We start from the raw sequence: 14,702 nt of genomic DNA, 5'->3' as shown, positions 1-14,702 counted from the left end.
AGCCTATTCCTTGCTCCCTCGCAAAGGCCCAAAGGGCACCTGGGAGGAATAGGCCCGCGGAGCCAGGGAAGCCAAGCCACGGCCGTCAGAGAGGCAGGTGCGCAGCAGGAGCAGGCCAGTGTCCTGTGCCCCCGGGGCCGTGAAGCAGCTTTGGCCCCAGAGCCCAATCGAGGCCCAGGGCAGATGTGCAGAGAGGGCCGGAGCCAGTTGTGGGAGGAGGGTGTGAGGCACCCCTGCCTCTGGCATCTCCAGACCTGTGAAGGGAGGAAACACGGGTGAAGCTTGGGGAAGATGGGGGCAGTGCTGGCCGCAGGCTCTGGGCAGAGGGAGGGGGCTGGGGTGGGTGGTGGCATCAAGATGGGGCTGCCCGAGAAGGCAGGTCATCAAAAAGGCCTCATTCCAAACGGAACCATCCGGCCCCCCAGCCACAAGAGCAAAGGCCAGGAACAGAGGGGATGGGGGGCGTTGGAGGAGACAGAAGCCAAAGGCCATTAGGAAGGAAGCAGTCGGACAGCCCAAGGGGAGAGTGAGGGCTGCAGAGCCAGAGGGGAGGCAAGAGATGAGGAGCAACAGGCAGGCAGGGGGACCAGGAGAAGGGAGGAGTGAGAGACAGACAGACACCTGGAGAGGAGCCTCCGCAAGGCCAGGGCCACCCGGACTGGGCTTAGGGACGAGTCTCGGGGTGAGACCGCCCCGCCTCTAAGCAGAGCTCTCATTCCTTTTTGGAAAGGAACAGAAAAAGCAAGAGAAATGCACAGAACACAGACCACAGTCACCAACCACTGTTGACCAAGCACATCCCGCGAGCTGCCCCCGGCCCTGTCCCTGGGCTGGGGGGAAGCTTCCCTCCACGGCCCCTCCCCAAATAACAAACAATTGGCTCCAAAGACAACACGCTCGTTCCATGCAACTTACAGGGGCCCGGAGCAGGGGTCCGGGGATGGGGGCTTCAGCCGACAATGGACACGGGCCCTGGGCTGGGGGCCCCCGGGGTGGGGGGAGTTAAGCAGCCAGGATTGGGGGGAAAGGGGAGAAACAGAAAACGTGGGTATTGTTCTTGGGTTGTGTGCTTTTTTTTTTTTTTTTCCAGGGGTTTAGTCCAAAGGAGATTAACACAAAAATAACCAAGGCGCACAGATCTGTGGCCCTGAGGTTGGGACGCTGGCCCACAGTGGGGTGAGGGGCTGCTAAGCGAACTTCACCAGGCAATGCAACATTCCAACCTCCGCCACCTAAACCAAAGTGACTCCCACGAGGCCTGCAGCTCGGGCTGCCCCAGTCGGCCCTGGGCCCTTTCTTGGCCCAGGGGCCAGGGTGCACTGCTCTGAGTGGAAGTCACCTGGACATCAGGGCAGTGAGGACCTGGTGTTTCCACCACTGGGAGGACAGAGATTCCAGAAGCCAGTGACTCTAGGACCCTCAAGTACCCTAAACCAAACCTTGCTCCCCCAAACCTGCTCTCCTAATTTCATCCACCCAAAGGAGAACCAGAGAGTGAGAGAGACACAGACATGGACACACTGACCGGACAGACAGAACAGGTAGTGTGAAGCTCTGGGGCAGACACAGACAGACTCGGTTCCTCCTGGCTCACATGGAGTGAGTGTGAGTGAGTGTGTGAGTGTGTGTGTGTGTGTGTGAGAGAGAGAGAGAGAGAGGTGACTGAACAACAGCTGAGGCAGTTCCCCAGGTCCGTTTCCCATGCCCAGAGCCGGGTAGGTGGGGTGGCCCCTGAGGATGGTGGGAAGGGTGGGTGGCGCACTCGAGGGCCCTGGCTGCAGTGTGGGGGTCGGAGAGGGGGGCACAACACCGGAGCAGCACCCACCTGGAGCCCTCAGTAGGGCCGGTTGGCATCCTTAGGCCGCTTTAGCTGGACTTTGAGGCGCTTCATGCCGATCTGGAAACCATTCATGGCCTGGATGGCCGCCTGGGCACTGGCCGGATTGTCGAAACTCACAAAGCCTGGGGTGAGAGGGGCATAAGGCCAGCCGGCCCACCTCCCTCTCCTGCCGTGGGCCTAGGGCTGCCGCTCCGGCTTTCCAGACCTACTTCTTCTAGGTCTCGCTAATGCCTAGAATACTGCCTGCACACCGTGGGCATCAGGAAGTGCGTGTTGGCGGATGGGCTGAACGCGCGATCCCAGCGCAGCCACTTACAGAATGAGGACACGCTTTCCAGCACTCTCTGCAGGGCGGCCTCTTCCTCCGCCTGGTTATGTCTGAATCGGCCTTTTGAGAACTGTCATCGCCAGACCTTACATGGCTTTGAAACAAAGTCCCTGGAGTCCCTGGAGCAGCCTTTCAAAGATGTGAAGCGACTAAGACCTACCCCCTTTGGAAAACCAAACTCCCCAGACTGAGCCTACTTGACTCCATCAAGCATGGATTTGGCGGGCAAACTTTTGTGGATGTACACGCCCAGAATCGAACCCAGGGCCTCAGGCGTGCTAAGCACCCGCTCTACCAGCCAGCCATGTTCTGGCCAACGTTGGTCCTAACAAGGACGAAGCTGTGGTTTTCTACAGGAAGAGAAGAGCTCAGGTGCAACAAGTATGGGATGCAGGGTGTGTCAGAGATGGTCCTGTCCTGCCCTCGGACACTCAGGATCTCAGGTACAGGGCCCATCGTGACCACAGCGCTTTCAGTGGTATCAGACCGTGTTCTAACGTGGAGTTTGGCAACAACAACAACAACAACATGTCTACACTTGGTCTTTTGGATCATCGTATTCTTACCAAAACATTTGCTCTGATTGGTGGCCCGGTCAACAAAGACTTTGGCTGAGATGACATGGCCAAAGGGGACAAACATCTGGAGGATCTCTGAGTCCGTGAACTCCTGGGGCAGGTGGTAGATGAAGATGTTACAGCCATCAGGGCCTGGGTGGCGGCAGAGACCGAGGTCGTGAGCAACAGGGTGCCAGGAAGCAGACCCCGCAGGACCCTCCACTCCTAGCCCAGCCTGTGGCCAGGGCTCCGGCCACCTCGTCCCCATTTGTTTTCATCCCCACACACGGGCAGGAGCTAGGTTTGGCACAGGGCAATCGGAAGTCCCTGAGACCACAAGGAGGACCTTCCTATCCCTGAAGGCTTGTGGCTATGGGGACCCTGCCCAGGCCTGGCACCTTCTCGCTGCTGCTGCTGCTGCTGTTGCTGCTGCTGCTGTTGAGGCGGAGGTGGAGGCTGCTGGGCCACTAGGGCGGGAGGCTGCGGGAACGCGGGCGCAACCAGGCTGTAGGCTGCCGGGTAGGCTGCTGGGGGGACAGAGAGCCGAGGGCAGGCTGCTGGGGGGGACAGAGAGCGCTAACGGACAGATCTCCCTCCTCTCACCCAGGCCAGTGGGATCCCCAGAGCTAAGGGTCTGTCAGGAAAAGCCCCTCAGCCCCCCAGACCCATCCTGTGGATAAGGCTTGTCCGGAAAGTGCAAGGAGGCACTGGCAGAGCCGAGAAGCCCAGATCCACGCCTGGCCTCCTTCCTCTTGTGGTCCCCCCACCTGGGCAGGGCCTGTGCGAGGAGCCTCACCTGTATAGTGCTGCATCCCTGCGTAGGCCTGCTGCAGGGGGTCCACGGGGGCCGCGGGGCTCTGGGCTGCGGAGAGCAGGGACCCTGAGTGACTGGCACCCAGCAGGAGCCACCAGCTCCAAGCAGAGACGGGCAGGGGAGGAGAGCCTCCGCTGGGCACGGGGTGCGGGGCCATAAGGCAGGAAGGACTGGGGTCTGGCTGTCGTGCTACCCTGGAGGTGTGGTCCCAGCTCTGAGCCCCAGCTTCCCTGGTCAGAAATAGAGAGTACCCCTGCCCAGGATGGAGGAGCCTGACCGGAACCCTGGGGCTAGATGGGGCAGTGTGGCGTGACTGCCAGGACGGGACAGGTGGCTTGGAGGAGGACCAGGCAGGGTGACAGGCGGAGGGCCCACCTGGGTAGGGGTGAACCCCGTTGGGATACAGAGCGTCGGGGGCAGGCTGCCCAGTGGGCTGGGTGGGCACCGGGCTGTAGCCGTTGACGCCCAGGGCAGCAGGGATGGCAGAGACGGGCGTGGCAGCGATGGCAGGAGGGGTGCTGGTTCCTGGGAGGAGAGAGCCACAGAGACAGGGGAGAAGGGGACGCAGAGGCGGAGGCCCAGTCAGCAAGTCTGAGGGCAGCGGAGCGACGAGCCCCCTGGGCCCCACCAGGCCGTAGTGCCCTGGCCCCCCGTGATGCCCAGCCCCGCCCTGCCCTGCACAGGCCTCACCTGAGGAGGGGGTGATGGGGGTGGCGATGAGGCCATTGGCATTGATGGCGGCCATGTGCTGCATCTGCACGGCAGCCATGGTGGCCATGGGGCTGAGGTAGGCACTGTGGGCCGCTACCAGGGCCGCCTGCTGCTGCATCAGCTGGAAAGAGGGACACAAGGTGGGCTAGGCCCAATGTGCCAGGAAGATGGGGCAGGACACAGCGGCCAGGAGAGCCAGGGCGAGTGCTTACGGCCTGGGTGTAGGCGCTGTAGGCTCCAAACTGGAGGGCGATGGGGCTGAACATGCCCAGCTGGGTGGCCACCTGCTGCATGCGTCGCAGACCGCGCTCCTTCTCGGTGTCAGCGAACTTCACCACCAGGCTGGATGAGGCACCCTGGGCACGGGCCCCACATGCAGGTCAGAGAGAGAGACAGTCAGCACCTCTCTTCCCCAGGGGCCAGCCCCTGGCCTCGTCCCGCCTCCTGCACTGGTGTCTTTGGATCAGAAGCCACCGTTTGGTCCACGCCACATGGGGAGATTCTGCTCTACCCGCTCCCTGTGCCAGGATGTGCAAAAGGCTAGAAAGAGTCGGGGACCGTGAAAGGGCGTCACCGCTCCTCCAGAGGATCCACACCTGGAAGTCCTCCCCTTGGTGGAAGAGCCACAGCAGAAGTCTACTCCTGCCCCAGAGCTGCCCCCACCTCCCTATAGGGCTCCTGCCCCACAGCCTGGTCCTCATGGTGTGCTCAGTGGATGCAGCCTCAGGCTCTAACACCAGCCTGAGCTGAGTTAAACACACACTGGGACATTTTCAAGGACCGTCATAGAATCTTAGGCTCTAGAGTGGCAGGGGCCTGGGGTCACCTAACAGGGTTCTCCATCCCATGCTGTCTCCTCCCCTCCGAGCCCTGCTCAAGGCTGCCCAGCTCTGCTGGAGACAACTGCCGCCCCTCAGAGCTCGGGAGTCGTTCAGAGGTTTGCTCTGCTGGGAGTTCCCAGAGGCACTCAGGTGACCAACACCAATGTCAACATGCATGGGGCTTCTAAGCAAGAGTCTGGCACCCCAGCAAGTGGGGTGGGGATATGGCAGGTCTGAAAGCCATGTAGGAGGTTGGAAGGGCTGAGGAAAGGAGGCGGAAGAGGAGGTGAGGGACTGGGACTGAGGGTGAGGTGGGTACAGGAGAAGAGAGGTGGGGAGATGCTCTTTGACATATGGCCCTAGAGGGCTGTTTTTCTGCCAAGACATTCCTTTCAAATAATTGAAGAGGGCTGGGAACTAGCTCAGTTGGTAGAGTGCCTGCCTCGCGTCACGAGGCCCTGGGTTCCATCCCCAGCACCACCAATGAGTGAAGAATCCTATCCTGAGTGGACTGCCCCTCTGCGCCAGGGCCTGGGGAGGGGAGGCTGGGGAGGGGGCTGGGCTCACAGGCAGGGTCCGGCTGCTGTGGAGGGTGTTGATGGCGGCCTGGGCCTCAGCATGGGTCTGGAACTTCACGAAGGCGCAGCCTAGAGAGGTGGGGATAAAGAGAGGGGTGAGCCCCACCTCAAGGCCACGGGAGACCTACTGATAAGGGACCAGCAGGGAGGGACAGGAAGGCCAGCCGGGAGAGAGGCAGGTAACTACCTTTGCTGGTGCCATCTGGCCCCCGGAGCACAGTGCACTCATCTATGGTCCCGAAGGGCTCGAACATCTTCCGGACGTCCTCATCTGTCTGCTGCTTCCCTAGCATCCCCACAAAGAGCTTCCGGTCTTCTGGGGGGTAGGGCACAGGAGGAAGGACATGCTCAGGCCTCCAGCTACTGTCCCAGCCTCTTCCCCGCCTCTCTTCCCTGGAGTCTGCCACTACTTCCCGCCCTGGGGACCAACGCCAGGGTGTGAAGTGGGTGCCGACTGGGAGTAGGGTGCTGGCGGCTCGGAAGGACTTGCACTCCACCGAGCCTCCGCGTGGCCATCTCTCCCGAGGCCAATCTCCATCCCCTGCAACCACAAGGACTCCCCTCTCCATCTGGCCTGGGAACTCTTCAGAATGATCAGAATTTCTTCCTGGAGGAAGACTGCCCCTCACCTCCCCAAGCCCTGGGCCTGGGGTGGGAAGAGAGGCATGGAGTCTCCGGTGCGGACCTACCTCCTCGGCTCTCGCTGTCGGCGGGCTTGACCTGGATCGGCCTGTTCATCTGAAGGAGAGAAGAGAAGGCAGATCTAGGGCCTCCCAGAACTCCCAGGAGCCTCCCCGCTGGCCTGCAGAGGCTGGGAGAGCAAGCCCCAGGCCCAGGCAGTTTCCCTAGCCACTAAGTTTCCCGATGGGCAGCAAGGGCCGGGCCTAATCTTGTCTAGGATTAGGACCCGAGGGGATTAGAGGCAGGAGAGAGAGGATGTGAGGAAGATGCTCATGGGCACATGGGCTCAGCTTGGCCCTAGTGCCTGGGCCAGGGACGAGTGCTACTCTTCCTAGGGAAGAAGGGGTCCTGCCCATAGGACCCAGGTCCTGAGACAAAACCCAGCCAAGGGACTATTCAAGAACTGCCTTCCTTCTACAAAGTCGGAGCAACACAGGCCACCCCATGGAGAAGCCCCCAAGGACTCTAGACTGAGGGAGATCCCACAGAGGCCCAGACTTCCTTCTGACCCCTGGAGGTGTGTCTGCTTCTCTTTCTGCCCCCCTACACCCCTTGACCCCAGGGGGAAGGCACTCGGGCAGCACAAAGGGAGCAGATGCCCAGTCTCCGTGGCAACGGGAGAATGCGCACCATGGCAACCGCCCACTCAGCCTGATTTATCCGTCCCCGTCGCCCTGGCGACCGTGGTGACGTCATCACTTCGGCTGCTCCACACACCCGGAGCAGGAGTGGGGAGGGGGGTGGGAACAGGGTTTGCTGGGGTGGAGGACTGGGTGGGGGCTGGGAGGTGGGGGAGGGGCCAGGAAAATGTCCTGGTCCTGGAGGGAGGTGTGCAGAGCCAGCCCGTGGGGGCCACACTGCCCCTTCTCTGCCTCCCTCCTCCAGAGCACATCCCGCTGTCTGCAGAGACAGCGCTGAAGGAACAGACGATGTCCCCAGCTCCTTCGCAATTCTCCCTGGCTCAGAAGTCCCCCAGAGCTCTCCCCTCTCCCTGACCCCTGCAGTGTCCCCCTTTGTTCAGTCTTCAGTGGGGATGGGGAATCGCTAGTTCCACTCTCCATGTCTTGTTTGGTGAGAGGACTTGGAAATGACTCCCACAGGTTGGTTTCCTTAGCAGGGTGGGGAGCTTGGTAGGAACCGGAAATGGAGAAGGACTCAGCTGCAATGTCTGAGGACTCTGACCACTGGGACCACACCTGTCCCCCTCATTCACCTGATGGTGGGGCAGTCCTATTCCAGTGCCTGTGAATAAATAAAAGTAAGAGTCGGGGCCGGGGCTGGGCTCAGTGGTAAAGCGCCCGCTTTGCGCGTGTGAGGCACCAGGTTCGATCCTCAGCACCTCATGAAAATAAATAAAGATGCTGTGTGCTCATCGACAACTAAAATGTTTTTTAAAAAAGTAGACAAACTACTTTGCCTTCTGGGGGTGGGGCTGTGAGTTAGGAGACCTGGGCATGGGACCAACCAGCCCAGCCTTCCACTAGTTGTGTGACCTTGGGTTAGTCACTCTCTGCTCTGCCCTTCAACTTCCTCATCTGAAAACCAAGGGGGCGGACCAGGTGGTCTCCAGTCAGGTTCCCTTCCACGCTGGTGTCCCAGCGTTTGGAGACTCTGTGTGGCATCACTCAACACAAAATGCAGAAATGACAGCTGCCCCTGCACCTCCTTATGCTGGACCCATGTGCCAAGTCATGCCTGGCACTCTGCAAGGCATTCACAGCCTCGGACCAACCCTAACCCACCTCAAAGGGCACTCCTGCGCCAGGCCAGGCCCCACCCCCAGATCTCTGGATCTGAGAGCAGCTGGTGGGGGAGTGAGGTCACAGTCCACAAATCCTCCAGCCAACAGCCCCCAGCTTTATCTCCCACCAATCTGGGATTATCCCATCTGGGGCTCAATCTCCTTAGGAGTGTGTGTGTGTGTGTGTGTGTGTGTGTGTGTGTGTGTAGGTCTGGGGTCAGAAGCCAGGGGCTTCATGGTCATTCACCTCCTCTCCTGTACCGCAGCCAAAACAATCAGGAGATTTCCTCACAGACACCTTGGCAGAACCAGCTCGCCCCACCAGGGGCTCAGCACAGGGGACTCTTATGCGTGGCACCAACCCCTTCCCAACAGGCTCTTGGGGATTTGCTGTTCTGGTTGGAGACGGGAACCTGGGACCCAGAGAGAAAGGATGTGGTTCCCTCCCTGCACAGACTTGCAGGTATGAAAATAGCTCACAGTAAACAGCACGGCTGAGGTGGATTCTCAGACACTCCTGTGCCTAGCCACAGCGGGCACCATGGCGAGGGAGACCGCCACTCCCTCCAGGCCCCCGGTGCCCACTGCCAGCCTCCTTCCTCCTGGCCCAGCACTTCCTGTGAGAAGCTCAGGCACACCTGCCCCCTCCCCTGAGTCCAGCTGTGCCCTGTTTACCTGGCAACCCGGCAGGCGCCTCTTCCCTAGCTACCACCAGCCAGGTGATAAGCCCTCCCCAGGGCCTCCCAAAGAGGAAGGGGCAACTTATACCCCAACCAAGAATCGCTGAGCTGCCTCGGACAGGATCACTTTTAAGTCCCCATTCTTCCCACCAAGAGCAAAGCCCCCTTTTCGAGAAGAGCTCATTGTTCCCACAAAGTCTGATTGTCTCCAGGGTGCAGGTCTTCCACTCCTGACTCCACAACTCTTCTCTGTGCCCGGGACCACTCACAGGTGGGGCCAGAGCCCACCTTTCCCTGTCCACAGAGTGGGATTTCACAGAGTAAAGGAAAAAGACGAGGACAAACAGATGCATCCTCCAGGAGACCCCACCTGGCTCACAGGACCCTTCAGGAACCTGTAGCAAAGCAGCCCCTGGGAGCTATTAGTGGAGAGAAGAGGAAGTGGGCCTTAATGGGCATAGATGCAACCCCCATTCTTTCTTCATGCAGCCCCAAACACTACTCTAATATGGTAGCACCCTCTAGATTTGGGCATAAAAAAGATGGGGAGCAAGGAAAGAGGGTTAAATGCCCTTATTTAAAAAAGAACCTGCACCAGGCATGGTGGTGCATACTTATAATACCAGATACTTGGAAGGTTGAGGTAGGAGGATGGCAAGTTTGAGGCCAGCCTCAGCATCTTAGTGAGACCCTGTCTCCAAATAAAAAATAAAAAGGGCTGAGGTTGTAGCTTAGTGGTTGAGCACCCCTGGGTCAATCCACGGTACTGGGCAGAAGGGGACCTGCAGTAGGAGGGCTTGGAGATTACAGAGTAGGAAGAACTTCCCAACAGAATCATGCAGCAGCTGACACACTGTACACACACACACACACACACACACACACACACACACACGCGCGCGCACTATCTAAGGGAAAAGGCAAGTGGCAAAGAACCAGGAGGGTAAAAAGGGCCAGGGAGGACTTGCTTGCAGACACCTGCTTGCCTTGAGCTCCTTGGGTCTGCTCCCCAAGCCCCCGGCCAGAGGCACCCCGTGGGAGAGTGGGACCCCTCATTTCTTATTGGAAGCTGTCAGATCTCTCTAGATTCTGTCCCCTGGGGCAAGGGCCAACGTGGGAACTCTGAGTCACCTGGAAGCTTTGGAGAAGGGCTAGACAATCATTAACCTGGGCTCCCTTCTCCCTCCCCCTCCCTGGGGCCTTAAGAAGGGTAGGCAGTGTCTCTGTGTCCTGGACACAGGGTAGATACCCCCAGTGGCAGGACCCACACTTGGGACTCACACCCACCCCTGCCTGTCTCCAAGTCCCCACTTTGGTCTCCCTTCTCTCTCTCTCTCTTCCCCTGATCCCCTCTGGTGTCTGCAGAGACTCTGAAATAGGGAGACAACAGGGAAAGACTAATGGCAATGGATGTGAAAACTCTTTGATTTGTTAGGGACCTCCAGAGAGAGAAGGGAGGGAAAGAAAGATGGGGCTCAGTGGGGACCAGGCTCATGTGTGCCCCCCCATATCTGGCCTGCTGGGGGCTCACATGCGTGCGTGCACGAACACATGCTCGCCCTGGACCCCAGAGCCTCTCGCACACAGGCCTGGTCCTCCGCGGTGCAGGGACGCTGTTCTAGCTACTGAGTGGGACAAGGTGATGGGGGAGGGGCAGCGGGGTTACCTTCCCAGCTGAGGGCAGAGGCCAGGGAGGACCTGGAAGGGTTTGAGGTTGGGAGAGGTTCGAACAGTTCTGATTTTCTTGGATCCTGTCCTCCCCGCCCCCATCTGTTCTGTCTGTTTCCCTCCCAGGAAGAGATGGATGATCAGCACCATTCTCTGCTTCCCACGTGGGGAAGGAATAGAGGCCAGATGTGTCTCCAGCACCCAGACTGTGCTGAGCAAATGTTTGCTGAGAGCAGGGGTGGGGTTAGATCTCAGGAAGTACTTCCTGGGATTCACAGTCTGGGGAAAACAGAAGCAGACAGAGCAAAAGGGAATGGGGGTCTCCTCTCCCTTCAGTTCCATGAGTTGGGTGGGGGGCAGTCTGAGATTCTTTATTCCTAACCTCAGTTGTCAGCCCAAGTCTTGCAAGGCCAACTGAGAAAAGAAACAAAGAGATGTGACCTTACTGCGGGGGGGGGGGGGGGGGGGGGGGGGCGGGGGGGACACCACATCAGGGCCATCCCGGCCTCCCTGGGCGCACTGGGCAGGGGCAGGCCTACTTCTCCACAGTGTTGCAAGCCCTGTCCTGGCTACCTCGTCCCCATGTCCAGGCCTTGCTCGAGCCCTAGGCCTATGCCTCTGTTCCCAGGGCTCTTCCTTGGAGACCCGAGGGGAGCATGGCTGAGTTCAGAAACCAGCACTAGGATGCCAACCAGCAGGCCCAGCTGCCTAGTCCCAGGGTGGCAGCACCCCTCCCCCATCTCACAGCCCCCCAGGCTGCTTCTCCAGAGCCACAAAAGAGTGCTTGGGTGCCTCTGTCAACCCCGACCCGTGGCTCCTGGTCCAGGGTCTTCTCCCCACACTCCCCACTAAGTCATCCCTCCAGCGCGGTCCTGAGGGCAGGTGGGGAAGTGGGGGGGGGCTGCATCTGCGCCTCAGAAAGGAAAGGTCAGTTTACTCCACTAAAGGTGTTCTTGTTCCTCCTCTCCAGGTAAGAAGAGGAAAATGCATGCATCTGCAGGAAGAAAGGGGGATGCTGAGAAGAGAGGGACTTCCTGGTGATGACAGGGGGGGAGTCCCCTGCCACCTCTAAGACCTTCTGGCCTCCTGGCCCTGCACAGGACGGCAGGCACTCACCCCTGGAAGCGTCTTCTGTTCGTGCAGGGCACTCTGGGCCTTCAGGGCTGAATCGCGGGCACAGTATGTCAGGAAGGCACATCCTGAGGACGGCAGGGGCAGAGAGACAGGGTGGGGGTGAGTCCTGGCCTCCCTCCCTGACGGGCTCCCCCAGGAGACGGAGGACTGGGGGGGCTTTTCCCATCTTGCCCTCTCCTGCCTGCTGGGCTGGGGAGCTCTGAGGGGTGGACGCTCCGTCTCAGAAGTGGGCCTGCTGGTGAGGTGGACCAGGGAGGGTGCTTGGCTCTTAGGAGATGGCCCAGGCGAGAGCTCATGGCCTGGTTCTCTCTTCCTCATCCGCTCTCCTTCCTCTTCCTCCCTTGCCTTTCCTTCCCCTCCATCTTGGCCACCCCTCTGCTCTCCAGTTTTGCCTGCTTTCTCATGTCTCCCTGATGACAGGGGAGGCAGGTACAGGGTGGAGAGTGGATCGGAGAAGGAGAGGAGAGAGCAGTTAGCCGGAAGTGCTTTTTCTCGGAGCCCAGTAGTGGGAGGGAGGGAGTGTGGCCCTCCTTTCCCCAGCGATTGGAGCTCTTCAAGCCCTGACCCTGGGTCAACCCTGCTTAGCCACACAGTCCTTGGAGAGACCTCAGGGGCATCCTCCCTTTTAACTTTCTAAGTCCCCTGTGCTACTCAGACCCTCACCAATCTATCCTTCATGCCCTACTTCTCAGGTCCCCCTCTTCAGTCCTGGGGCTGTCGTGCCCAGGTCATTTCCACAGGCTGGGCACCTGACTCTGTGCCCTGACCCACGTCCCAACATTATCTGAGGCTACTCAGAGTCTCAGTTCTGCCCAAGACACACACACACACACACACACACACACACACACACACCCCTCCAGCTCCCTGTCTTCCAGACCAGCTCTCCTGTCTCTTCATTCTTCCTGGAGTCCACCCACAGCATCAACACCTCCTTTCATCTCTGGGATCCACATTTTTGCAGCCTCTTGAAAACTCTTCACCCCAAAGCGCACCCCTAAGTCCCCCATCCTCAGTCCCCTGGTCACTCTACCTGAGTTCTCGTCCACCTCCTCCATCCGGAGTCCCCTGAGCCTGAGCACTTCTCCCTCAGATCAGCCCTTCCCAGTCACTCCATTTCTCCAGCCTGGCCTCTCCCTTCGTCCCAACCTCCCAGTCCACCCACCGCCACCCCTCCAGCCTAGCCTGACCCCTCACCCTTGTGCAGCCCGGTGTACTTGTCCTTGATGACAGTCAGCTCGAAGATCCGACCAAACTGCTCGAAGATGGGTTTCAGGTCCTTTTCCTCCAGATGCCTCGGGATCTGCCCCACAAACAGCTTGATGGCATCCGGCTCCTTCATTGGGGCGGCCCACGAGGAGGGGCCGAGGGGAGCAGGGAGAGGCCCCAAAGCCAGGGGAGCTGCCCAACCAGGAGGCAAGTGGTGGGGGCCGGGGGCCCCGCCTGGGCTGGCTTTCCCTTTGGCCCCCAAACACTCTGAGCCGAGGAGCAGCTCTTCACACAAAGGAGGCCCAGGGAGCCGGGCCGAGGGGTCAGGGGTCTAGGCAGACACTGTCGCGCCACCAGGGGGCATAGCCCCACACACGGTCTCCCTCCCGGAGACCTGGCAGAGATCCCAGGATGGGGGTCAGTGTGGCCAAGACCCGAGGGCTGGGGCGCAGCCGGGGCGCTGGACTTGGAGGGCTGGGGCCGCGGCGAGGGAGCTGGAGGTGGGGGACCGGGCCTGGCCCGGGCGCTGGGCGGAGACTGACAGGGCTGCCAGGCGTCAGAGGGGGCCCTCCTGATGTGGGGCAGGTGGATCTCTCGCTGGCTTCCCCAGGGAGGACACCTCCCTGTGGCCGGTCCTTCTGCGGGGTCCGAAAGAGGCCAGACGCTGGGTCTCGGACGGCGGCAGGGCTCCGGGGGTCCCTGTGGCCCTGCCGCCCCCTCAGGTCCTCCCTCGCCCCCCCACCCCACCCCGGCCCCGGGCCTGGGCTGCTGCCGGCTGCTCCCGCCGCGGGCCGCCTGCTCTCCCGGTCACCTGGGTCCCGGAGCTCTGCTCTCCGGCCGCGCTCTCCTCAACAAAAACCTCCCCCTCCACACCCCCTCCCCACTCCCACCCCCTCTCCCCCGGCAGCGGTGATGTCAGTCTCAGGGGCAGAATGCAAATTCTCTACCCTGGAGAGGGACGCACAACCCAGGCGAGAGCCACGCCCTCTTTCCGTCTCGGTCCTCCCGGACTCCCTTCCCGCCCCCAGAAGAGCAGCTGGTCCTGTTGATGACAACCCTTCCCCCATCTTAGCCCCAGCCAGGAGTTGGGCCAGGCACTAAGATGGAGAATTTATAGAGGAGCCCTAAGGTGGGGTCCATTGTTCCGGGGGCTGGAGCTGTCCCCGGTGCTGGAAAGAAGACCCAGGAGATGGGAGCTGGGGGCGGGGAGGAGAGGGAGTCGGCATGGGGGGAGCCTGAGAGTGGAGATCCAAGGAAAGAAACCACGGGAAGGAAATCACGGATACAACAGTTGGGCGGGTTGAGAGAGAGGGAGGCATGGACAGGGAGGGACACAGGTCGCAGAGTCTGGGGACCGAGCAAAAGGGACCCGGGGAGGAAAAAGGAAAGGGAGGTGGGAAGAGGAAGAGCAGGTTGAGGGATGAGGGCAGAAGGAGAACTGTGTGTTTTCCAGAAAAGGAACCAAGAAGCACTGTCGCTTGCTGGCCTTTGCCGACACCCCCTTGTCTCTCTCGGGGTTCGGGTGTGTAAGTGTGTGGGCAGGGAGGCGCAGCGGGAGGTCGCACTTGGAAGCGCCTTCAAGACCAAGACAGCGTTCAATCCAGGGTTCTACTGTTCCCGGTGTCTAGCACCGTGTCTTTTTCAAGCGTAGTAGGTGCTTAACAAACACTTCGTGACAAGAGTGGACTCCTGATTCTCTCGGTGGGAAGAAACACAGCTGCCAAGTCCCTGTCAGGGAAGCAAAGCCAAATTACTCCTTCCTTTGCTTCTTCCTTCAAGTGAGTTCCTTGGATGGGACTCGCTCTGATTGAGTCAGGTAGCAAAAGGAGTGCGGAAGCACCTCTGGGGGCCATTATTCCCTGAAAACAATTATACCTGTATGCATGATTGGCATGCTCCAGGATCTGAGGGAACCTGCTCCTGCGTTCACTGGGCCCACT

General features: G+C 60.1%; 1 protein-coding gene across 19 annotated transcripts; it reads right to left on the bottom strand.

Annotated features, from left to right (window-relative positions):
* Positions 1-1,834: 1,834 nt before the first annotated feature.
* Positions 1,835-12,895, bottom strand: Celf3 (CUGBP Elav-like family member 3). Of its 19 annotated transcripts, none has more exons than XM_027953807.2 (13): positions 12,751-12,895; positions 11,536-11,618; positions 6,335-6,387; positions 5,837-5,964; positions 5,639-5,718; positions 4,463-4,606; positions 4,230-4,371; positions 3,915-4,064; positions 3,522-3,587; positions 3,194-3,252; positions 3,124-3,145; positions 2,735-2,878; positions 1,835-1,962 (listed from the first exon to the last, which is right to left on the bottom strand). In XM_027953807.2, exons 1-13 carry the CDS (start codon positions 12,893-12,895, stop codon positions 1,835-1,837), a joined length of 1,344 nt encoding a protein of 447 aa, XP_027809608.1. The 19 variants fall into 19 exon arrangements, with proteins under 19 accessions (XP_027809608.1, XP_027809620.1, XP_027809605.1 ...); XM_027953819.2 differs by having other exon boundaries at positions 2,795-2,878; positions 3,124-3,142; positions 3,191-3,252; ... (1 more) ...; positions 5,837-5,965; positions 6,339-6,387; XM_027953804.2 differs by having other exon boundaries at positions 3,124-3,142; positions 3,191-3,257; positions 3,521-3,587; positions 5,837-5,965; positions 6,339-6,387.
* Positions 12,896-14,702: the final 1,807 nt, after the last annotated feature.

Source organism: Marmota flaviventris, chromosome 10 (assembly GCF_047511675.1).
Source record: "Marmota flaviventris isolate mMarFla1 chromosome 10, mMarFla1.hap1, whole genome shotgun sequence".
NCBI lineage: Eukaryota > Metazoa > Chordata > Mammalia > Rodentia > Sciuridae > Marmota > Marmota flaviventris.
The sequence above is the reverse complement of the archived record's forward strand: the minus strand, read 5'-3'. Positions and strand labels throughout refer to the sequence as shown.

What these genes read in the sequence shown, in the direction of transcription:
- Celf3 (XM_027953793.2), bottom strand. Translation starts at nt 12,895, where the DNA reads ATGAAGGAGCCGGATGCCATCAAGCTGTTTGTGGGGCAGATCCCGAGG. An exon ending in AGGGATGCAGCACTATACAG is followed by an intron (nt 3,253 to 3,521) that starts GTGAGGCTCCTC and finishes CTGTCCCCCCAG; the next exon opens with CAGCCTACCCGGCAGCCTAC. An exon ending in GCAGCAGCAGCAGCGAGAAG is followed by an intron (nt 2,879 to 3,123) that starts GTGCCAGGCCTG and finishes GCCGCCACCCAG; the next exon opens with GCCCTGATGGCTGTAACATC.